At 36.8% G+C, this 25,405-nt stretch overlaps 1 protein-coding gene across 1 annotated transcript; it reads left to right on the top strand.

Annotated features, from left to right (window-relative positions):
- Positions 1-5,212: 5,212 nt before the first annotated feature.
- On the top strand, positions 5,213-6,705 carry LOC149206568 (transcription factor bHLH162-like; the record flags this gene model as incomplete). Its single annotated transcript, XM_089397728.1, has 3 exons — positions 5,213-5,690; positions 5,827-6,200; positions 6,306-6,705. Coding segments are annotated over 3 exons (1,032 nt in total), but the record flags the coding sequence as incomplete, so codon positions are not given.
- Between the last annotated feature and the right edge of the window lie 18,700 nt (positions 6,706-25,405).

Raw genomic sequence — 25,405 nt, 5'->3', positions numbered from 1 at the left:
TGGGACTATAAAAACCATCTTTTTCCAAATTTGTTGAAAAAAAACAAAAAATCCATCATTGTGTTTAGTTCGCTGAGATATTTTTGATAATATGAATTTTATCTCAATCCTTCTTATGGATTGACAGTTATGCCCTTTCAAAGTTTGAGCAATTAACTCTTGCCATATTAGTAGGACACTACCACATGGCACCCACGCACCTTGAATTGTCCATATCACTCATGGATCCATCATTGCACCCATGTGGTCATTACCAAGCCTTCGTATAATTTTCCATCTCATCCCAACTCGTGGGCCCCAATAGGTCCAATCTCCTTGAACAATTATACATATTTGCGTTATATTTGGTTCTAAGGGGAAATCTGGGTGCATCGGATTTCGCTCCATTGGCTTCCTTTGTAGACCCATAGATCACATATTCAAATTCAAGGATATATAATCCTTGCCCACATCCAATATTTCACAAGGTTGCACTATGAATTCACCCTAAAATGTCCTAGATACATCTCTACAAGTGAGGGATTCTAGTGTCAACCCAATAATCACTCCTATGGAGTCCACTCTGGATAAGTTGCACTCCCTCAAAATTCTACATCATTGTGTACCTAATCCTAATAGGATTTCTGCAGAAATATGGGTGTCTCCAAAAGTCCAGTGTGCATTTAATTGTTCATACTCGATCACTATCTAGATGCTCGGAAAGTTGGATACATCCATTAGTCACACAATTATTCAACCTTATTCCTACGAAAACCTTAAGAATTCCCTACCTCATATGCACTACGCTTCCTCCAAAATATAGTTTGATGCATCTCCATCCTAAGCAAGTGTTCCGCCCAAGTAGGGCCTACCTTGGATAAACTATACTTTACACGAAATCCAACACCATTCAAATCCAATCCTTTTCAAATGTTGCATAAGTGTTGGATGGATGAATGCCCAAATCTCCAGATACATTTACCAGTCAAATAGATATCCAGATCCTCTACTTGTCCAGATATAGTCTATTACTAGGGATTTGAGAAGGTATTTCGCTTAGATTACATGGTTCGTCCAAGAACCATCCAATGCCCAATACAAGTGCAGAGTTCTACTAGAACTAGAAAAATATGAATTTCTAAGGACTTATTCCAAAAACTCCTTATGACAGGGTATTTCCAAGACACCAAATTTCCATGAATGGAAACTAGAGCTAGTTTATTCCTCCCAGGGATTTCATCATGACCACAATAAATTTAATTATATTATGAGACCTTATGTATATCATAAACGGAATAAAACTAAGAGATATTTCCAATAAATAGATTTTACAGGGACTTTACATAACATGCTTCTCTATGAAGCTTTATACATCACAACATCACATAGATGCACATAACTACATAATGCTTACTTGACCTCCAAATAAACATCAAATAAATATACATGAATCCTTCAAGCATCACATAGCACTTGATTACTTTCCCCTCTTAGGAGGGAGTCTACAACCTTCAACAAGGCAATGAACCATGCTATTCACTTGTTATATTATAGAAATAACATACCATAACAAGTTAACTTAAGCATATCAAGAAACCATGCATATTCATGTAAATAACTATGTAAATCGTGATGATATTAGTAAACACATAAATACATAAGTTAAATTGTGACCATGAAGGCATCTAAAGAAAGGTATTCACCGTGATCATATAAAGGTCTCAACAACCTTGCAAAATTCATGCCCCTACTTCATATAGTTGGTTCAAGAAAAGGTTTTCACCAATTAATATTGTAGGACAAATGGTTAATTTACTTATATATTTATGAAGCCATTGACCAAATCCAATATTTTTAAGCTTCAAGAATTGCTTTGGCTTTAACAAACTGCAGTGATGGGAGGGGGTGTCCTAGAGAGGTAATTTTACCTCTTAAAACTCTAGAGAAATGTTATGATGGAGGAGAGTTGGAACCTAAGGTCTTACTAGTTTATTATACTTCTTGAGCATCTCCTTTTATTAAACATTTAATCACCTAACGATTATTTTTTTCTCTTAATGACTACACCCCTTTGCTTTATAAAACGAAGCTTTGACAATTCTATTTTCAAACAATTGTTTTCATCTTTTTCTTATCTTGATGATTGGTGGAGTTCCAAACTAGAACGTTGGATGTATCCTACTCATTCACATAATTATCTCCAGAAATAACAATGCAAAAAATATTCCTAGATGGACCTTAAATAAAATATTTCAATATCAACTTTATGTGTGTGTGTGTAGAACAATTAAAGTGACTTTTTTCTTATGGCTAAAACATTTCAATGGTGTGTTCATAAGGGAGATGTGAAATTCCCTCCATTCTCAACTTGGAGTTGAAACATGTCATATATCCATCTTAAATTTAAATCTATCATGTGCCAATAAAGATCAAATTCTTGGAGATGCAAACATTTTTTAGAGTATAAAACTTGAGGAAAGAATTCCACCTTGAGGGATTTGATCCATCTTGGCATTTAGATCTAGAGTTAAGATGAATCTTGGTTAAAACATTTCAATGGTGTGCCTATGAGGGTGAAGAGTAATTCCATCCATCACTAGCATAAACTTGACAAGTGGCAAAATGGAGTATGTACTCCTCTATAGACTTTAGTGATTAAATCGATGTGTGGAGGTAGGTCCCTTGTCCCACAATAAGGTGATCTAATATGCCAATTTGTTGTCTATGTTATCCATAATCTTATATATCCATCTAAGCATTGGATCTAAATGTGTCAATAAGGATCAAACCCTTCAAGGTGAAAACCTCTTCTAGAGTGAAAAAGTTGAGGAAGTTATTACACCTTGAGATATTTGGTCCCTTTTAGTGCCTGATAGATTTACAGTTAATATGGATTTACAATGGTTAAATTTAAGAGGAATATTTTTGGAAATAATATATATTTTGAAAATTTGATTAAATTTCCAAGATTGACTATCAATGTTTAATGTATTATTCAACAACTAATAAAGGTTACAATACACTTTCAAAGTTCATTTTTTCTAAAGAAGAGTAATCAACACCATACAAGTTATGAAGAAATTTCAACAACATAATTGTACTTACAAACCTCATACAATTCCTTCAACCCAAGCACCCAAATATATAGTGGGCATAATTAATCCATGAATAATTTATGGTTTCCAATACCACATGCCAGAAACCACTATTAATTCTTAAATATACTAAAAATGTTACTTCATGCATTGAGATGATTGTCACAACATGGGTCACATCCATTCCCACTCTCATGAGCTAGACTATGAACGAATGACAAGCAACAACTACAAGGTGTATGACACATATACCCTAATAACTACTATTTGAAGTTAGCATTTCTAAGTATAAATGAAAATGAGCATTAACCCAAACCCAATGATAACGCTTTGGATTAACACACACAAAAAATGGGATTTCAAACCCATTCAAAGAATACTTTGAATTCAACATAAAGAGATTCCTAGGCATGGAGTGTCTTACACTTAGGATAGTATTTGGCCTATGGCTGTGTCAATTTGCATAAGTAATTTAGGCCATACATTATTATCATCGCTCAAGCTTGAGTGCATACATGATCTCAAATGCACAATGGAAATTTGAACCAATTAATTTTGGTGAAAATTTTGATAAGAACTTACATCCAACCATCATAACAAGACTAGTATTAAGTATCATACATTAGTGAATTCCATTTTGATTCACACATAAGAAAAATACAACTCATGAACAAAATTGTATCATGGATTCAAACATAGGGATGAAACACTTGTCTATTGAGAAAATTGATTTAGAGAAACTATTTGTTGACAAACAATCATCCACCCAAACATGGGCATCTATTGTGGATATCACACCACATGTTGAACTATGATGCCACCAAGGAGAAAGAAGCTAGTTTAGGACACTCAAATCACTTATCCCACACAATTACTCTCGATTTTGATCAAGAAAATTGCCACATCATAGTCAGGAAAACCATCTAGGTTGCTCGATGATGTCATTCCCTTCTTCTACCCACATTTCCAAGAAGGATAACCTTTCGAGGACCTTGTTCTCTTGGTGTTATTCACCATGTTAGAAAAAGTCCATCACAATGTATTTCTTAAATAAAACTTAATACAATTTGATCTTGCCTCTTTAACAATAAATGAGTAGTAATTTACAAAAAGTAAGAAGAGTTTCATAACCACCTAAAATTTATGCTCCTTTATAGCTTTCCACCCCTAAAAAATTCATTACTTCCTCTTTCTTAATTCTTCTTAGTCACTTACCAGTTCTAATAAAAAATACTTTTGTGCATATCATGAGAATGCATGAGCAAACGGAATAACCAATATTAGAAGAGAACGAATGAGCAAATGGAATAATAAATATTAGAAGAGAACGAGTGAGAGTAGTGAATGAACGAACAAGTGCCCTTTAATTTGCATGAAGAAAGTGCATAGGAAATTAAATAGTACTAGGGTTGAATTCATATGACGATGAAATATTTTACACTCCTAACTTACACTTAACCTTGACATCTTCATAATTATAAAAAGTGGACTTCCCCACCAACTACCACTTCCATTCACTGATTGCTCGTTCAGACTTTTAACAAAATACATGACAAATTCAAAACACTGACGATTATATTTCAACCCATTAACCTCTTTAACCGTTTACCCTTCCCCTTTAGTGACACCATAATCCCTCTTAACTACTAAGAACTTGACTTGAAATCTCTATATGAATGTTGGAAATAACATTTATATCTCTTATCGTACCAAGTGTATCTCATGGCATCAGGGGTTAAATTTGACGACCGTATACCCGTATTTCACTTTTTTACCCGTAAAATACGTTTTAATTTTAAATCTCCACGTCATGTGCAACTTGCAATTATTTTTTAAAATTATTGACGGGCATGTTTAAAAATTAAAAGTTTTAAATTTTTTTTTATATATATATTTAACCTTACGATATATATTTTTTATACCGTATAATCCACCTGGCACCAGTCAGTTAAAACTTTAATTGAATATGGACCGGTTCGAGCCTCGAGGTACTGGAACTTGGATTCAAGAGGACGAAGGCGATCGTCGGCGTCGTGGGAGTCGTAGGCGGTTCCCGAGTTGTTTATCAGGATTGGAGATCTTGTTCCTAAGTTCGTATGATCTTGTTGCAGAAGATCACGGACCCACTCTGCTTGTAAATCGCTGGCAAAGATTTCTTAGCTTTACAACTCCCACGCTTTGCAAATTGCAACATCCATCTGAGTTTTAACCATAAATATGAGTATTCTGGGTTCCAAGCAATATTCCTCTCCTGTAACGATGGCATAAACATGTCTGTCGATGTTACAGAGGGTGTATCTCGTTCTAGTCCGTTACAATCGACCGAAGATCCTCCATCTTATAATAACCATCATGCCCAAAGCTCCAATTTCATCAGCTGCTGCATATTTGAAACCCCAGTCGACTATCAGGACCATTCGGATAATCCTTGTTTAATGAGCGCATTCTGCAATTCTGGTTTGGCAATTCATGGTCCTTACCGGGATACAGTATCACAAACCGCTCCGACCGATAAAAGGTGGAATCACAGTTTGATTGAAAAACAGAGGCGGAAGGAGATGAAAACGCTCTTTTCCAGGCTGAGGGCATTGCTTCCAGAAGAAAATCTTCGGGTACGTTTTCTTCACTTGGTATCTAGGGTTTTCTGCTTTAGAGGCATCCAGCTTCAAAGTATTCGTTAGGGTTTTTTTCACTTTTTTCATCTCCTTTGCTTCAGTTTTATGAATGGGCAGCTCCATATTTTGTTGAGCAGGGAAAACGTACCAAGTGCTTGGAGTTGTTAATTATATTCGTCATCTACAGCAAAAAATCGAAGATCTCTCAAGAAAAAGAGATAGAATGAAGACCGGTTTAGCTAGAAAAGAAGAATTTCCCTTTGTGGGCATTCAATCCTCATCTAACCAGAATTTTTGCAGGAAACATCTGCGATTCCAGGGATCAGATGGGGAAATCCCTTCCATGAAAATAAATTTCTCCCATTCCAGTGTTGAGGTCTCCGTTAACGCGTTCCAAGATCAGATTGTCTACTCCGATCTTCTAATGGTGTTGGAAGAATGTGGGCTTGAAGTTGTGAACGCTACGTCTTCTGTCATCGATAATGCAGTGTTTCATACCATACATAGTAAGGTATTTTTCTTTTCTCGCAAGGTATTTTTCTATTCTCGCGGGAACACTATGATGCCCTTTCTGCTTTACTAGAATCTGAACATAGATATTTCTACGCTGCTGCAGGTGACTGATGTTGATTATTTTAACATGGACGACCTATCTGACACGCTTCGGCATTTAATCTCGGGTAACAAGGCCGAACTCCGGTCTCTGGAAGCTCGAGACGAAATACATGTTGAGCACGCTGCACAAATGAGGGCGAAAAGGTTTGACGAGCTTACACCAAGAATAAAACTCAATTAAGGATCTGTTATATAAATACATCATTTTCTTAGACGAGTGGAACTTAGATATAAATGATTTGAGGTAGTGCTCTATCGATGATTGCTTTGATTTTTATGAATAGGAATGGATAAAATAGGACACGTAAGAAATCGGGCCGCCTTCGGTTTTGAGTATAGTATGAATTTGTCATATTTTCATGAGAGTTATTAGTAATTAGTATTAATTTATGAAGTATGGACTAGGTTTAGCTTTTGAGAAGCCATTTGTTATTAGGTTTTTTTTATGGTTAAAACTCTCTCTTGAGATAAAAAGGTGAAAGATTATTTGAAAGTTATATTGATTTCTCCTCTTTAATATTGATAATCAGTAAATTAAAATTATATGATGATTAATCAAAAGTGTAAGGTAGAAAAAAGTTTATAACTTTATGTTGAAAAAAATCATCAGTTCAAAATCAGATGTATGGGTTGTGGTTAAATTCCACTGAGTTAATCCTTGATGGGGTGAGGTATTTGTAAGACAGGGAAGAGGAGCCTTATTTGTGAATACGGGTGGAGTGAGGTGAGGGACAGTCTTTTCGGTCACTTCATCAAAGTGTATGTAATGGGAGGAGTAATATCAACACGTTAGAAACTTGTGTGAGGATTAACATCGCGTTGGAGTTTTGGGGTGGCGAACGATTAAGGCAGGCGTGGGAAGATGAGGGAGCCTGGCATGCATATCCGCGCTCTGGTTTGGTGTTGGTCTTTTTGGTGGCCTCCAAGGGGGAAATGAAAGCATCGCAGGAGGTTATTTGGTAGGAGTGATTTGTGTGTAGTCGTCATGGACATTCGCTGAGCAGTGTGTCAAGCTAGACCCTATTACAAAGCTTTTTTGTTATTTTAGGTAAATTTGACGCCTGTATACGCACATGTTATTTATCTAAATTTATAGATGCCTCTAAATTTGGCTTTCTAGAAATTTGTGATAAAGAGGGGCTTGTTCACAAGCATGAATTACGATCTGTAGCAATTCGACATGCATATGTTGATTGTGTTGATATACAAAAACAATCATGAAAACTTGTACAAATAAATTTTAAAAGTCATATGATGGGCAGTTTAAAAATAAAAACGTCATAAAAAAATTCCTTGACGGGTAAGGTCACCCGTCAAATTTAACCCCTGCATGGCATATCTAAAATCATACCCAAAAAAAGTAGGCTCCTAAGCAACATTCACTATTAAAATATCTATTAAAAAAATAGACTCATAAGCTACATTCACTATTAAGACCGGTCAACGTCATGTTAATATTCTTTTGGTAAGAAGACCGGTCAACGTCATGTCCTTGTGGAACGAAAATTTCGATCCAGGTGGGGTGACTTACGTTACGGAATTTAATATTCTTTTGGGAAGAAGACCGGTCAACGTCATGTGCGAAATTTTCGTTCCACAAGGATTCCAACGTAGGTAGCCCTACTCGGCATTGACACTCAGTCCTGCGCCTTGCCTCGAACTTGAGTCGACCAATATCCATCCTTCCTAAACATTACTTTAATAAATTAAATCTGTTTTTTTTTGTTATAATTTGTATATGACATGTTTTTTTATCCCTAAAGAATGTTGAAATCAGAAATTCGACTATCATCAAAATATTTTTTTTGGAAATTGTTAGAATCATAAATCATGAAATTTGTATTATCCGAAATTCTAAACTTATTCAAAACAATAAATTTATTTATACCATCAAGACCCAGCCATCAGACTTGTCCTTAGAGTGGAAGTGGACTCATTCAAAGTGATGTGGTATGTCTAATGCTTACATCTAATCAATGAATTAGATAGATAATTGTTCAATTTGTAGTTTGGATGTATTAAATTTTCTTATACTCTAAAGTGTACTTGGATGTATTAAATGTTCTTATACTCTAAAGTGTACATGTTGTTTGATTCATTTATGTGTTTATTCATGATTATATGGTTGTTTTGGTCATATCTAATGGCATATATTATGTAATTGCATTGGACATGCATAAATAGATTTATTGAGGAGCGGTAGTCGAATAGTTAAATTATGTCCTGTGAGGAAAACAAAAGGTGGAATAGAAGTGGTATTTGAAGAGATGGATGTTATATTGGAGAATTGTGTTAGATGGGGATAATTATTATGTATAATCAACAAATAGAATTTCTTCATATACCATCGATGGAAAATAGCACCATATACATATTTGGTGGAAGTAAATTGTGCGTATGGTTGATGGGAAGTAGACCTATTTATGTAATCATTTGGTAGTTGATGGAAAGTGTTATTAACCATTATTTGATAGATCATTGATGGATAGCAAAACTATGTGTAATGTTGAAAACCAAGCTGTATTCACCAACCGATGGATGAGCTTGATATGAAAACCAAGTTTTAGAAGAAAAATATAGTGTGGGTGTGAAGAGAAATGGAAAATTGATTGTTTTGAAGTACTCTTTACTGTCAATAGTGTATAAATTGTGTTATGTATGTTACATGGCTTACCAAGTTAAACTAAATAAGCTTAGTCATGAAATTTATCTCAGCATTTGAGAAATTATACCTCTATATAGATAACTTAACAAATTCAATTTCCTAAATAACGCTTCATTAGTGGTCTCAAGGAAGGAAATTCAAGCACAATCCAAAATGCAACATCCCACTACCTAGTTCAAAGCATCCTAGAGGGTTCTAGAAGTAGAGTTGGTGATCAATGCACTTATAAAAAAATACTCTTTCATTCTTGTATTCACACTCCTTAGGTTAATTCCCCAAGCACAAGTACCCATACTCAACCATTAAAAGTACAAAGGTTGCCTATAGTAGAAGAACGGATAGCCAAAGACATGGACTCTACATTAAGTGTGGTGAAAAATATGCTTGAAGTCATAGGTGTAAAGAACATAAATTATTCCAAATTTTTATATTCACTTTAGTATTGGAAAAAGACATAATTATTCAAGCGATACTAGAATTACTACTAGAAGAAACCAACCCTACTACTTATGAAGCTATCAAACCTCAATTCCCTTAGCAAGAACTCTTAATCTCCCTACATGAATTATTGGTGATTTTAAATCCACAAACCTTGAGACTTATTAGATGCATTAAGCATTGAAAAATCATAGTCCTAGTTGATAATAGTAGTAGTCACAATTTCATTCACAAGCAAGGGGCAAAAGAAACCCATTGTTATATCCACCTGGTGCACAACTTCCAAATTATGATCTCTAGTGGAGGTATGATGAAATGTGGCAGTAGAAGTGAAAATTTCAAACTCCAAATGGGAAAATGTATTCTACAAAACCATATGTTTTTTGTTGATATGGATAGTTATGATATAGTAATAGGGGGAAATATCTTTACACCTTAGGACTATTCATTATGGATTCAAGCAACTAATATTAGTTTCAGTAAAGAGGGTGATGTACACACCATTTCAGGGATTTAGGAAGCCCCATCTAAAATAGTCATCTATCATCACATGGATAAGCTATTAAAGAAATGCCACTCTAGAATTATTTCCCAATTGAATGCTATATAGGCTATGGTAAGTTTGACGCTAAAAATCGACCTAGACTTGCAGTTGGTCCTTAACAAACATTATCAAGTCTTTGTGACAACAAAGGGTTTACCGCTTCTTCTAAAGAGTGTGACCATGGTATTCCATTGATTCAAAAAATATATGTCCTTATCAACACCCTTTTGCATAAAATAATAAGATAGAAAATATCATTCAGGAACCGTTGGAGGTGGCGGTCATACATCCCAATACAGACCCTTACTTACCACTAATAGTCACGGTGTTAAAGAATGAAGTAACATGGCACATCCATCGTGATTTTATGGCAATGAATAAGTTGATGATCAAAGGAAAATTCCTATCGTAGTTATTGATGATCTCTTGGATGAACTTCAACAAGATGCAATTTCACTAATATTTATCTGTTTTCAGAATACCTTCAATTCATGGTGAAAGATATGGACATCCCTAGATAGAATTTTAGACACATGGAGGTCATTATGAGTTTTTAGTGGTGATATTTGGTCTTTGTAATGCTCCATCCACTTTCCAAATCCTTAATAACATGATTTTCCAACCCTTCCTACATAATTTTGTGTTGGTCTTCTTCGATGACATCTTGGTCAAGGTTAAAACATGAAAATCACACATAGAGCATGTTAATAAGTCCTTGAAACTATTTGGGAAAACCAATTATTCCTAAGGTATTACAAATATGCTCTTGGGGCTCTCCACGAAGAACATTTAGGTCATATTATAAGTTAGGATATAGTACAAGTCAATTCCAAGAAAGTGGTGGATCTAAAATAGTGGCTCCATGTCAAAACATTGAAGAGGTTACATGGATTCTTAGTACTTACAATATACTATGAGAAATTTGTCAAAAATTATGATAAGATTGTATCTCCCCTAAATTTAATCCTTAAAAATAATGCTTTCTCCTGGAGCGATGTAGCATGATAGACCTTCAGTACTTTAAAGTATTCCATGTAAACTACTCCAATATTAGAAATGACTCATTTTACTACATATTTTTTCTTAAAATACAATACCTTACGTAGGGAGATCAAAGTAGTATTGATGAAGGAAGGATTCTCCTTGTCATTCACTAGTAAGAAATTTTGTGACCATAATTTGGGAAAATTCACATATGATACTGAAATAATGGATATCCTTCATTTAGTGGAGACTCAATTTCCATATCTTATAGCTGGGAGGTGTTTCCAAATCAATACTAACTATAATGGTCTAAGGTTATTCCTTGATAAAGGATTTTCTTCACTAGAGAAACACAAGCTGACTATGAAGATGTTAGGGTATGATTATGGGATCATATATAAGAATGGTAACGAAAATGTTTTGGTTGATGCTTTATCTAGAAAATTTGAGGAGGATGGATCAATCCTTATGTAATATTTACCGAGTCCAAGATGGCTTTAGGAATCCTATACGGAATGGAGTTTTCAAATCCATTACTTGGGCACATATTTTTGTTGACTATAGAAAGAAGGTGGATGCAAATGTTGGAAATAATACTGAGAGGGGGGTGAATCAGTATTATCAAATTCTTTTCAATATATTTATACTTTGAATTATTCTTCAGATATTGTATGTCATAAAATAATCAGCATGAATCAAGAAAAACAGATAGTCACACCAAAGAACACCAGATATAAGGTGGAAACCCAATGTGGGTGAAAACCACTTGCTGCAATATGTCTCTATCTTCTTTCAAATAGAAACTCCTTTTACAATGATTTTGTACTGGTGCAGTCCTTTACCAGTACGCAGGCTGCAACCTGCAGAGAGCTACAACTCTCTCTCGTTTTCTAGTCTCTCCTGGAAGGGAGCTACAACCCCCTACTTCTTTTCTTTCAAGGACCACTTTTCATTAATTTTCAGACTGGATCCAAGAACATCAAATAAACATCAAGTACATGTGAATCAACCAATCTCCTTGTACAATCAAACCAATGAGCCACCCAAACTTCTCAGAATGCTGTAAACAGAAAATCAACACCAGTAACCTAAACCCAGAACACAGCAACAAATAGAAAATAGGCAGCCAACAAATATTTCAAAACAGGTTCGCAACTTCACCAAAATAAGCTGCGCTGCGTATACCCGCACTTCGTCTTCTTCTGTACTGCGTACCACGCACTGTGCCTTCAGCTGCGCTGCGTATACCCGCACTGTGCCCTCTTCTGAACTGCGTACCCCGCACTGTGCCTTCAACTGTGCTGCGTATACCCGCACTGTGCCTTTCTCTATACTGCGTACCCCCGCATTCACGCTGTAGATCGCCTGCGAACCTCTGATTAGGGCAAAATTAACAGTCCTCCAATGTACCATAGACAGTCAGATCCACAGATCTGATCATGCGCCCGAGAGATCATGACTTAGCAATAGATTCGCCTTTAAATTTTACCTTGATTTAGATCTAGCTTTTTAAAAACAGAGAACCCAAAATTTAGATCTTAAGATATTCAAATTTCAAATATGTCTAAGCCAAGTGATCTCCTTCCCTATTTATAGTCAAGCCCTTATTCACACCATGGGACAAAACCATCAATAACCAATACAAGGGATCCAAACCGGGGCTAAATTAGATCCTATACCACGGGCCAAAACCATAGGATCATGAATGACGGGCTAAATACCACGGGCCAAACATAAGAAACCCCACATGAGCGCACTTCTCTGCCTTGAAGTGAGTGAATTAGGGACCACACTTTCTGAACGGATAAACTGCGGGTATGACCACACTTCCTGGAAGGAGAACCTGCGGGTCCGCACCTTTTGAACCATTCACCTGCGAACCTCTTAATTTCCATCATTTTGAGAGCCTGAATAGAGTTTTGCCACTTGAGTGAATTGCCATCAAGTACAACACCTGTATCATAGAGCCATACCAGAATCATAATGCAAACAATCTCCCCCTTTGGACTTGATGGAAACCTCAAGATCCTCAACGTCATTCTCCCCCTTTGACATCAAGGGCAAAGGGTTATGCTCCCCCTAAGACCGTGCTCCCCCTGACTATAAACCAGATCTGCAAAGAAGAAACATAATCCACCAAACACCATAAATGACCATGAAAAAGATAGAGACATATTGCAGCAATATTCCTTCTGTACTTCCTCCATAATGCCAACAATGCATTATATGCTCCCCCTGAACCTGTGCCATTCGCTCTTCGACCAATCCGCAACTCAGCAAATGTACGCATATACCCCAGATGAACCTTGCGTACCATCAACAATCAGAAGAGAGTCAACAACAAGATGATGCATCAACAACCCCCAGCTTTTGCCTGAGGTGTTCAAAGGTCTCCCTAGGCAATGGTTTGGTGAGTATATCAGCAACTTGTTCCTTAGAAGGAACATACTCCAACTTGACCTTTTGTTCAAGCACTTGTTCCCGAAGAAAGTGATACTTGATTGGTATGTGCTTGGTCTTTGAATGCATGACTGGGTTCTTTGAAATGCTGATTGCACTTGTATTATCACATAAGATGGAGATAGGTGGTGTACAAGTGATTTGAAAATCTTGCAAGGTCTGCATCATCTAAAGGAGTTGAGTGCAGCAAGATGCAACAGCCACATATTCCGCTTCAGCTGTAGACAAAGCAATTGAACTCTGTTTCTTGCTGAACCAAGATACTAATCTGGAACCCATAAAGAATGCACCACCACTTGTGCTCTTCCTGTCATCCACGCTTCCGGCCCAATCTGCATCTGTATAAGCATGAAGTGTGAGATTTGTATCTCTAGGATACCATAAGCCATAGTTTTGAGTCCCTTGAAGGTATTTGAAAATTCTCTTCACTGCCTGAAGATGAGTTTCCTTTGGATTTTCCTGAAATCTTCCAACTATTCCCACTGCATGCATGATGTTTGGTCGGGTACCTGTCAAATAAAGTAGACTTCCAATCATAGATCTGTAGGTTGGTTGATGCACTGCTACTGATTCATCATTTGCACTGAGGTTACATCCTGTGACCATGGGTGTACATACTGGTTTTGCATCTTCCATACCATATTTCTTCAAAATCTACTTGAGATACTTGGTTTGAGACAAGAAGATCCCTCCTTCATTTTGTTGGATTTGCAATCCAAGAAAATATGTCAGTTCTCCAAGCAAAGACATTTCAAATTCTTTCTGCATCACCAAGGCAAAGCTTTGACTCATAGCTTCTTCATTGCTGCCAAAGATAATATCATCTACATACACAACAAGTATTAGCAATTTGTCATTTTCAATTTTTATATAAAGATTGCTATCTGCTGATCCTTTTGAAAAACCTTGTTGATGAAGATATTTGTCCAAACGATAGTACCAAGCCCTTGGAGCTTGTTTAAGACCATAGAGAGCCTTTTTCAGTCTGCATACAAGATTTGGATCATTTCCAAGAATGAAACCATCTGGCTGCTCAATGTATACTTCTTCTTCTAAGTCTCCATTCAGAAAGGTTGATTTCACGTCCATTTGAAATACTTTGAACTTTTGAAAGCTTGAGAGAGCAAGGAACATTCGGATGGCCTCAAGTCTTGCAACAGGAGCAAAAGTTTCTTCAAAATCTATTCCTTCTTGCTGGGCATACCCTTTACAAACAAGTCTGGCCTTGTTTCTAATTACTTCCCCATTTTCATTCAACTTATTCTTGAAGATCCATTTTGTCCCTATAACATTTTTATCCTTTGGTCTAGGAACCAACTCCCAAGTGTTATTCTTTTCGATTTGCTCAAGTTCTTCATCCATTGCTTTGACCCAACATTCATCTTTGCATGCCTCTCTTACATTTTGTGGTTCAGTGGAGGAGAGTAATGCCAAATAGCTTGAAGCTTCTGCAATTGTTCTTCTTGTTTGTACACCTTCTTCTTTCTACCCCAAAATCTGAGATTCTGGATGATTCTTCTGAACGTACCTGGATGGAGTCTTCTCTTCTATCCTTATCTGTTCCTCTGATGCTCCTTTAGGTTCTTCTTCTTCATCATTCTGTCTTTGAGGGCAGTCTTCATTTTCTTCGATATTTTCATGATTTACTTGCCTAGGAATGTATCCTTTTTCATCAACCACTACATCAATGCTGTCAACAATTCTTCCAAGTCTTTTATTGTAGCACTTATATGCTTTGTTGTGTGGAGAATAACCAAGAAGAATGCCTTCATCTGCTCTAGGTTCAAGTTTGCCAAGTTGCTCATCAGTATTCTTAATATAGCATTTGCTCCCAAAAATTTTGAAATGCTTTACCGAAGGAGTCTCACCATACCAGAGCTCATGAGGAGTTTGAGTGTTGTTCACTCGGACATTTGTTTTGTTGAGAATAAAAAATGCAGCATAAGCAGCTTCACCCCAGAAAGTTGCGGGAGTTCCAGACTCATCAAGCATAGCACGAGCCATTTGTTGGACTGTTCTGTTCATCCTTTCCACCACTCCATTTTGCTGAGGAGTTCTAGCTGTAGAGAATTCCCTTCTTATCCCATGTTCTTCACAGAAATCGAAAAATTCATTTGAGGTAAACTCCCCACCTCTGTCGGACCTGAGGCACTTAATTTTGTAACCTGATTCATTTTCAACCAAGGCTTTGAAGGATTTGAATTTTTCAAATGCTTCGTCTTTGTGCTTCAAAAGTCCTAACCAAACAAACCTGGAGAAATCGTCAATGAATAATATCAAGTATTCTTCTCCTCAAGGTGACCTTGTCCTGAAAGGACCACATACATCTGTATGGACTAGATCAAGAGGCCTGCTGGCTGATCCTTCCTTCTCCGGGAAGTTGGTTCTGGTTTGCTTACCAAACTGACATGATTTGCATATGGTGTTGTCTGGGATTTTGATATCTGGAAGACCACGAACTGCCTGATATTTGCATGCCTTCCTTATTTCTGAAAAGCTTAGATGCCCCAACCTTCGGTGCCATAACCAATGTTCATCATCCTTGCTCAAATAGCATTGTTGTTGTCCTTCTTCAAATATGTATAGATTATTTGGAGTTCTTCTACCTTTGATCACTGTTTTCCCTGTATCAAGATCACGAACACTACATCCATTTGATTGAAATATTACCTCGGTTCCTTGATCGCACATCTGACTGACACTCAGAAGGTTATGCTTCAAGCCATCAACATACAAAACATTTCCAGCTTTGACCTTTTCTTTCAACTGAGCTGTGCCTTTTCCTTTTATAGCTGTTGGAGTATCATTTCCAAAAGAAACTTTCTTTCCCTTTTCTAAAGCAGAATATGATTCAAGTTTTTCTTTATCACCTGTCATATGCTTCGAACATCCACTGTCGATGTACCATAGATTTTCCTGTCCCTCTGCATAAAAGGCTATCCCACATCTTTCTGATTGTGGTTCCTTTATTCTCCATGTTCTGGTGCTTGAGGCTTGTTCCTTTGTCTGCTGAAACCTACTCCTGCATTTAGAATCTTCATGACCAAAGTTATTACAAATAGAACATTCGATTTCATTTTCAAGAGCCAAAAAGTTGTTATAGGTCCTTTTTGTAATCCCAGTCATACTTCTTTGTTTTTGAGCTTCTCTAGTCATGATTGTTTTATATGCAACACATTGAGCTGCTTTGTGACCAAAGTTATGGCAAGAGAAACATTGGCTATTGAAGAAACTTCCGCGGTTATCAAATCTACCGGCCAAATGATTGTAATTTCTATTGTCATCCATTCTTGAAGCAAATTGAGAATATTTTACCTGTGGCTGGTTGTAGCTTTTGTTCACCATTAAGACAGATTGCCCCTGGTTTACCTAGTAGTCTTTGTTTGTTCTTGATGTAATTCGTCCCTGCTTTACCTGGTGATCTCCATTGTGCTTTTGCTCATTCCTTCTTGCTGCATCAAGATAACTCTTTGAGGTGGATGCTTGAGATGTTTCTCCATTATACCCCAGACCTATCTTGTTTAGCGGAGAACGCTGTACATTGATGATCTCATCCAGAGTTTCAGATCCTTTGACAAAATTAAGATTAATAGCCTTTTTTTTCTCAATTTCTTTTCTAAGGCCAACAATTTCACATTCTAACTTTTCAAGAAATTTTTCTTTTTCATCAATTTGAAATTGTAGAGTATCAATGATCACATTCTTTTCTTCTATACATGTCTTGAGTCTAGAAATCTCTTCATAAAAACTATCCACATCTATAGCATCTATGTAATAATCATCTTCAAATGCCATTAAAATTTTATAGTCATTACCTCGTTCATCTTCATCACTATTTGATAGACCATCACTGTCTTCATGAGTGTAGTAGCTTTTCTTATTTGCATTCTGTTTCTTGTTCCATCTAATAGGTTCCTTTCCCTTGTCAATCTTATCCTTATGAGGACATTTGGCAGCATAGTGACCTACTCTTCCACAAGCAAAGCATTTGAAGGGTAACTTACCTCTGAACCGTCCAGCACCCCGTTGAAGATTTCTGACAAAATTTGATTCTTCTTCTTCTTCTGACCCATGTCTTGATTCATAGTACTCTCCTTTGCCTGAAGCCTTGAAGGCAGCTTCTTTCCTGTCAGATGGACCTCCTTTCCTCATTTCATAAGCAGTTAGAATTCCATGCAGTTGTGACATTTTAAGATGTTGTAGATTCTCCTTTTCTTTTATAGCAGAAACTTTAGATTCAAACCTAGGTGACAAAGATCTTAGAACTTTTTCAACCACAACAGCCTCTTTTATTTCTTCACCCAAATTTTTCATACAATTAACAATCTCATCCACACGAAGAAAATAGTTAGCCACACTTTCATCATTATACATCTTGAGATTTTCATATTGAATCCTGAGGGTTTGAAGTTTTGCACGTTTTACCCGATCATCTCCTTCATAGCTCAGAACAATCTTGTCCCATATTTCTTTTGCGGATTTATACTGCATAACTTTCACAAATTCTGATTGAGATAGACATCCTAGAAGAGTATTGACTGCCTTAGCATTTGTTTCATATTTCTTCTTCTCAGCTGGATCTGTAGGAGTAGCTGATGGAAAAGTATACCCTGTTTCTATGATGTCCCAGACTTCTGTACCCAAAGATTGAAGATAGGCAGTAAATCTTACCTTCCAATACACGAAGTTTGTCCCATCAAAAATTGGTGGCCTGATTGATGCTTCCCTCTCGTAGTTGCTCATGATGATAGATCTTCCTTCAAGCGATCAAGCTCCTTCAGAAGGACCTGCTCTGATACCAATTGTTGGAAATAATACTGAGAGGGGGGGTGAATCAGTATTATCAAATTCTTTTCAATATATTTATACTTTGAATTATTCTTCAGATATTGTATGTCATAAAATAATGAGCATGAATCAAGAAAAACAGATAGTCACACCAAAGAACACCAGATATAAGGTGGAAACCCAATGTGGGTGAAAACCACCTGCTGCAATATGTCTCTATCTTCTTTCAAATAGAAACTCCTTTTACAATGATTTTGTACTGGTGCAGTCCTTTACCAGTACGCAAGCTGCAACCTGCAGAGAGCTACAACTCTCTCCCGTTTTCCAGTCTCTCTTGGAAGGGAGCTACAACCCCCTACTTCTTTTCTTTCAAGGACCACTTTTCATTAATTTTTAGACTGGATCCAAGAACATCAAATAAACATCAAGTACATGTGAATCAACCAATCTCCTTATACAATCAAACCAATGAGCCACCCAAACTTCTCAGAATGTTGTAAATAGAAAATCAACACCAGTAACCTAAACCCAGAACACAGTAGCAAATAGAAAACAGGCAGCCAACAAATATTTCAAAACAGGTCCGCAACTTCACCAAAATATGCCTGCGGATACCCGCACTTCACCTTCAGTTGCGCTGTGTATACCCGCACTTCGTCTTCTTCTGTACTGCGTACCACGCACTGTGCCTTTAGCTGCGCTGTGTATACCCGCACTACGCCCTCTTCTGAACTGCGTACCCCGCACTGCGCCTTCAGTTGCGCTGCGTATACCCACACTGTGCCTTCCTCTATACTGCGTACCCCCGCATTCACGCTGTAGATCGCTTGCGAACCTCTGATTAGGGCCAAATTAACAGTCCTCCAATGTACCACAGACAGTCAGATCCACATATCTGATCATGCGCCCGAGAGATCATGACTTAGCAATAGATTCGCCTTTAAATTTTACCTTGATTTAGATCTAGCTTTTTAAAAACTGATAACCCAAAATTCAGATCTTAAGATATTCAAATTTCAAAGATGTCTAAGCCAAGTTATCTCCTTCCCTATTTATAGCCAAGCCCTTATTCACACCATGGGACAAAACCATCAATAACCAATACAAGGGATCCAAACCGGGGTTAAATTAGATCCTATACCACGGGCCAAAACCATAGGATCATGAACGATGGGCTAAATACCACGGGCCAAACATAAGAAACCCCACGTGAGCGCATTTCTCTGCCTTGAAGTGAGTGAACTAGGGACCGCACTTTCTGAACGGATAAACTGCGGGTATGACCGCACTTCCTGGAAGGAGAACCTGCGGGTCCGCACCTTTTGAACCATTCACCTGGGAACATCTTAATTTCCATCATTTTGAGAGCCTGAACAGAGTTTTGTCACTTGAGTGAATTTCCATCAAGTACAACACCTGTATCATAGAGCCATACGAGAATCATAATGCCAACAGCAAAGAATCATGCTTGTATCATGATGGTATACTTTGAAGAGTCAAAATCCTTTTGGGTTTTTTATTCTATTAAATGGAAAATAATTATTAGGGGAAATGTGATATTTGAGCAGGTTACGTAGGTTGAATGGGAGCAGGCTATGTAAGTTGAGCTTGATTCTCTTTTAAAGAATCACACTTGGGACTTAGCTCCTCAACCACTATGGAGGAATGTTGTGAAGTGTTGATTGGTATATAAAAAAACCAAATTAACTTTTGAAGGTGTCATTGAGCATCATGAAACTAATTCATTCATAGAAGGATTTCAAAACAAGAAGGAATCAACTAAATTGAAATATTTTCGCCTGTCTCAAAGATTAATTATTTTTGAAAAATAGTGTGCCTTAAAGATCATTTTCAATGGAAAATTTATCAAATGGATGTTAATAGTGCCTTCATTAATGGAAAATTACCATAAGAAATATACATGGAGAAACACCTCATTTTTGTGATAGATTCAAATATGATCTATTGTTAGAAAAAAACATTGTAGGGTCTAAAGCAAGTCCCTCGAGCATGGTATGCCAATATCGATTGATTATTTTTCAATCTCGAGTTCAAATGCTATGATCAATCTTTATGTAGTACATAAAAAAGGTGCTACTTTGATTGTTTCTATATATGTTGATGACTCGATTATCACTAGAAATAACATTTAACAAGTTCTTAGAGTGAAGAGTTAACTTACTAACACCTTTTAGATGAATAACCTTGGTCTTCTGTGTTTATTTCTTGGTCTTCAAGTTTTACCATTATCTGATAGTATTTTTCTTTGCAAATCAAAATATTTATTACTTTTTAAAAAATTTAATATGATAATTCTATGCATTATGCTATGCTTAGGTGTTAAGTTGAATGAATAATATCATTCGTTGAAATTCAATTCTATCCTTTATATACAATTGGTTGGGAGATTTATTATTGTAAGTCATAATTGACTTCATATCTCTTATTCTATTAGTGTGGTTTCCTTGTTTATGCAAGATCCGTGAGAAAGCCACTAGAAAAATGAAAAAATAATTGTTTGTTACATTAAGGGTACCTCTCACATGGGTATCAACTTTTGTCAAATTTTATATTTCTTAGTTGGATTCACCAACTCTAACTCGGTAGGAAATGGCAATTAAAAAAAATCCACATTTAGCTATGTGTGTTTCTTTAGTGCTAGGCCCTAAATTTCACAATACAAGAAACATTGTGTAGTCTATCTATCCATATATCATGGAGTTGCTAATGTGGGAATGAAGGAGGTTTGGATTTGCTAACTCTTGGGAGATATTGATTTTCCTGCTAAGCCCTTGAATGGTGTTTATTATGATTATCATAGTGCAATACATGTTGCTTACAATCTTGTTCCACATACTCAAATGAAGCATGTCAAAATTCATGCTCACTACTTTAGAGAGTTGGTTCAAGAAAAGTTTTCCAACATTTATATTGCAAGATAGATGATCAAATTATTGATATCTTTATGAAACCATTGACCAAAACCAATTTTGGTAAGCTATAAGAAATGCTTTAGATTTAGGAAGTTGCAATTATGGTAGGGTGTGCATGTGATGATCTCTAGTATTGTAACAAGAATGCTACAACTCCCAAGGATACCATCTTTAATTTATCAACCTGGGGTTCATACAAACTTAAGAGGCGACAATGCTATATGCATAGTAAGTTAAGCTCTACTCAAGTTGCTCTAGGGCAGTGAACCAAACCAATGTGTAAAGGGATCATTCTACCAATTGAATCTAGATTTTTCAAGAATGAAATAGTGTTGCATAAAACGAAGTTGTGATATACTTGTAGGAACGTAAATGCTAATCTATTTGCAAAAATGTAAATGCTAATATACTTGCAGAAATGTAAATGCTAATCTACTTGTAGAAATGTAAATGCTAATTTATTATAGAAATGTAAATTCTTATCTACTTGCAGAAATATAAATTTTGCATCAAAAGAAATTCTAGTCTATTTAGAATAAATGACAATGCTTGAAATGGAAATAGTAGCATAGGAAACATAAAACATACAAGGCAATCATACCCTAAATTGCATAAACTAAAGAGCATGAAATCATTTCTCCTGATCACTACATTCAAAAGTGATCATAACATAGTAACAAAGTTCATTAAGTTATTGATAAAGTAATCATATAAATTGTCACTGTACCATTCAATTTATGAAATTGTTTACCAACCTTAATTGAAAAAATGAATTGCAGTGGTGAAGAGACAAGTCCTAGGTGGTCTCTAGCATTCCTCAAACTTGGTTTGAAAGCCTAGGAGGAATAATCAAGGGTTAGGAGGCAAAAATAAATCTTTAAGAATAATTCTGATCAAGTTTGGATAGCTTCTACACAGTGCTACAAGATGCTATAGGATTGTTGTAGGATGCTACAAGATTGCCTTGTTTTTCTAAAGGATTGAATCCAAGCGAATTATAAGGGATAAAAATGTGATATGAAGGTGAGGAATGGTAGTGGAAGGTGGAAGAAGGTTGTATGAGATCCTTTCCAGGCTTAATACCCCTCAGTAGCCCATCTTTCACAAGGAGAAATGCTCACGGTGGCCTTTAACAAACCAAAAATGAATTCTTCGTGAACAATGTTTTTGAAGAAGTTGTTGAGGAAGGAAGGAAGGAGTTGATGGTAGGATGGAAAGTGGAAATGATACTTCTATACCCTGCGATCCAATATTAGGACTTGCATACCACAAAAAATACTCTATCTCGCAAAGCATCTAAAGCATGCTAACAATGTCAATTGCAAGAAATTGAACTAAAAGGAAAATATGACTTGAATTTTATTCAAGATATCCCTACTTCATGAAAAATGGAACCTACATTTTTATGCTTTCCAATAAAACGCTCTCAACCACACTCTCTAAGGAAGATTATTAGTAACTCTACAAAGGAAACTTTTCATATAAACCAAATGCAAAGGACATATTGCTAATCTAAGTTCTGAAAAGAGAGATGCATAATAAAACATACAAATGAGAGAGACTAGAGTGCTTGGGCTAGGACCTAACCCAATTAGATTTAAGACAATTGAAGGATTCTCATTGATCTCAAAAGGTGCTCATGTACATAGAGACAAAAATGACAAATACAAACTTCTAACTCTAGTAGTCACTATTCTTCTCCAAAAATTTGAATCCAATTGAGCACTTGGGCTTCCTTATTTATAGAAAAATGAGTGAGGGGAAGCCTCCTTGGAAGGAGAGTTTCTTCCCTACAAAATCCATAAAAAGGTGGATCTAGCTCCGTGAGATCCTCACAATCTTTGAGTGCATTGTTTGTTCAATAGATCCTCGAACTTGAGGTGCGTAAATATAGGGAAAAAGTTGAGTTGTAGGTGAGTAAATGCAGGGGAAAATCCTCCTACATATCCTCTAGTTGCCTCCAATGTACTTCTGCACAGTAAATGCACCATTTTCCTGCAAATTAATCATGTTAGGCCACAAGATATGATAAACATCCTTTAATGTTCCTAATGAACACATTATAGTAAAAAAAATGCTATCAAATGTGAGGAGAGAGGTAAATGTATGTTGAATGGTGGCTAAATGAGCCTTGTTATATACCTATTCGTGAGGTCGATCATGACCCCCCTACTGAAGGTGTTTCTCACTGTCTGTGCAACTCAACCACTTAATTCCTCTCATGCATAGCCCTAGTGGCAGCTCTAACATCCCAAGGTATCTCTAATTGAGTGCCATCTTGATGGTAGAACCATGCATTTTTATCTATCTCTACCCACTCTTTCTACTCTTCTATTTGTGATTTTCTTCCTTATATCCCTAACAACAAAGGAGGGTTGAACTTAAGCCCAATCTAGTTAGCCTTCAATCTCTGAACTATCCTCTTGTATAAGGGTGTCTTCTCCAAGGAATTCCTCAATATATCTAGAGAGTGGTACTCTCTTATTTTTAAGCTATGTGGTCATGAGTTCCATCTCCTTTGACAAGCCTGCAAGCCCTCAATCCCTAACAACCTGAAAATTTCTTCAAATTGCAAGATGGATTGTTGCTATTTTACTATGTAGAGTGGTGTCAATTTAGGTTGCTCAGAGATTATCCTATGGTTGTTGATGACAAGGTGAGGGGCCCTCAATTATGCTCTGATCCATAAGGGTTCATTAGTTTCCCTAGATATGACCCTTTCTACCTCTTCAGTTTTTGCTTCCTCATGAGTCAGCCAAGAGGCCAATGCCATCAATTATACATTTACCATCCTAGAATTGGGATCCTAGAAGTTCATATCAATCAATACGAGGTTTTTCTTGTAGAATCATGCCATCCTAGCTCTATCCTCCACACTAGATCTATGCAAAAATTCAATGAACTGTTTGTATTCTTGGAAAAGTAGTGAACCATATTGTGTTAGAGTATTGATTTGAAATTGAAGCCATTTTTCTTTGAGGAACATGGCATACGTTTTTGAGGGAGATCTGCATCGGGTGACCTCCATAGCCAATATTTCCATGGTGACAAGTTTCCCTTCTTTCTCCTGCAACTTCTCTTTCAATCACTTGTTCTCCATTTGCAGATATTCCACCATGCTTGCCTCTCTCTGTCTCAAATCAATTGTCTCTTCACCCATCTTTTTCATTTTCTCTTCCATCAGGCCCACATCCTCAACTCCCTTAGAATTTTTAATTTGCATTCACTAGTGGGTTCAACCTCTTTCTTTTTTCAGCTCAAGGATGATTGGGACTGAAAACTTGGTAGGTATTATTTTCCCTTGCTCATAAAATTTGTAATAAGAACTAAGATATAGTTGGGGATTACGATTTTTCAACTCTTGTAGTCCTTCTCCTCCTTCTCAAAGTTGTGCAACACTTTCCTATAGCACTGCCTTGCCTTCCTGTAGCATCTCTCTATCTTCTTGTAGCATCGCCCTGCTTTCTTGTAGCATGGAAGATTCCTCTGACATATTTCTCATATTGGCTCCCCTAGTTTTTGTGTTCCTTTGTGAGGTTTAGGGATGTTTTCCTTTAGCTTTGAGGGAGGTCACCTCCTTAATTCACTTCTTATCCTTCTCTAATTATCCTTCTTGGTGACTAATTTACCCCTCATTGGTGACGGGGGTAGTTGAGGAAGGTTGATGCTTCCCTTTCTTGAGTCTATTACATATCCTCTTTTTGAAATATAAAGGACCTTTCTTTAGTTTTCTCCCTTTGACCTTGAATAGCGTACATAGGGCTGCCAAGATGGCATCCACTTCTTGTTCAGTGTTCCCCTCTGAAAGGCTTGCTTATTGTTTATGTCTCCTCCTCTCCCGAGGCCTAGAAGGTTACTAAAATGCTTCTATTTATGTCTCTATTTTTTCCTCTTCCTTCTATCCTTCAATGTATTCTCCTTTCTCTTCCTCCTTCTCCTCTTCAACCTCTTCTTCTACAAAACTATGTTTTGTGGTCTCTTCATTCTCTAGTAAAGCTTGGGATTAAGTCTCAATGAAAGCTTTCCTGTCCATGTATACAAAATCTATCTATGTGTTGATGGTGCTGGACCCGCCAACATGTCAAAATCTCCCCAGTAAGAAGTCCAAATTAGACCTCAGACCATTTGTTGTAGGAGTCCCAATAGTGGGTCGTAAGGTAATGCCTTGACCGCGATGTCACATAGAGGCAAGTAAGATAACTCTATTAGTAGCAAGGGTGTGACTGGTGCAGTGAGTCAAGGAAAGTGTATGAGAGGTTCCAACACTTCGAAGGGAGAAGAAGGTGAAA

The sequence above is a fragment of the Pinus tabuliformis genome, chromosome 1_2 (genome assembly GCF_031772625.1).
Source record: "Pinus tabuliformis cultivar Carrire ecotype Pingquan chromosome 1_2, CPIR1, whole genome shotgun sequence".
In the NCBI taxonomy this organism is placed as follows: domain Eukaryota; kingdom Viridiplantae; phylum Streptophyta; class Pinopsida; order Pinales; family Pinaceae; genus Pinus; species Pinus tabuliformis.
Note: the sequence above shows the minus strand (reverse complement) of the source record. Positions and strands in the feature narration are given on the sequence as shown.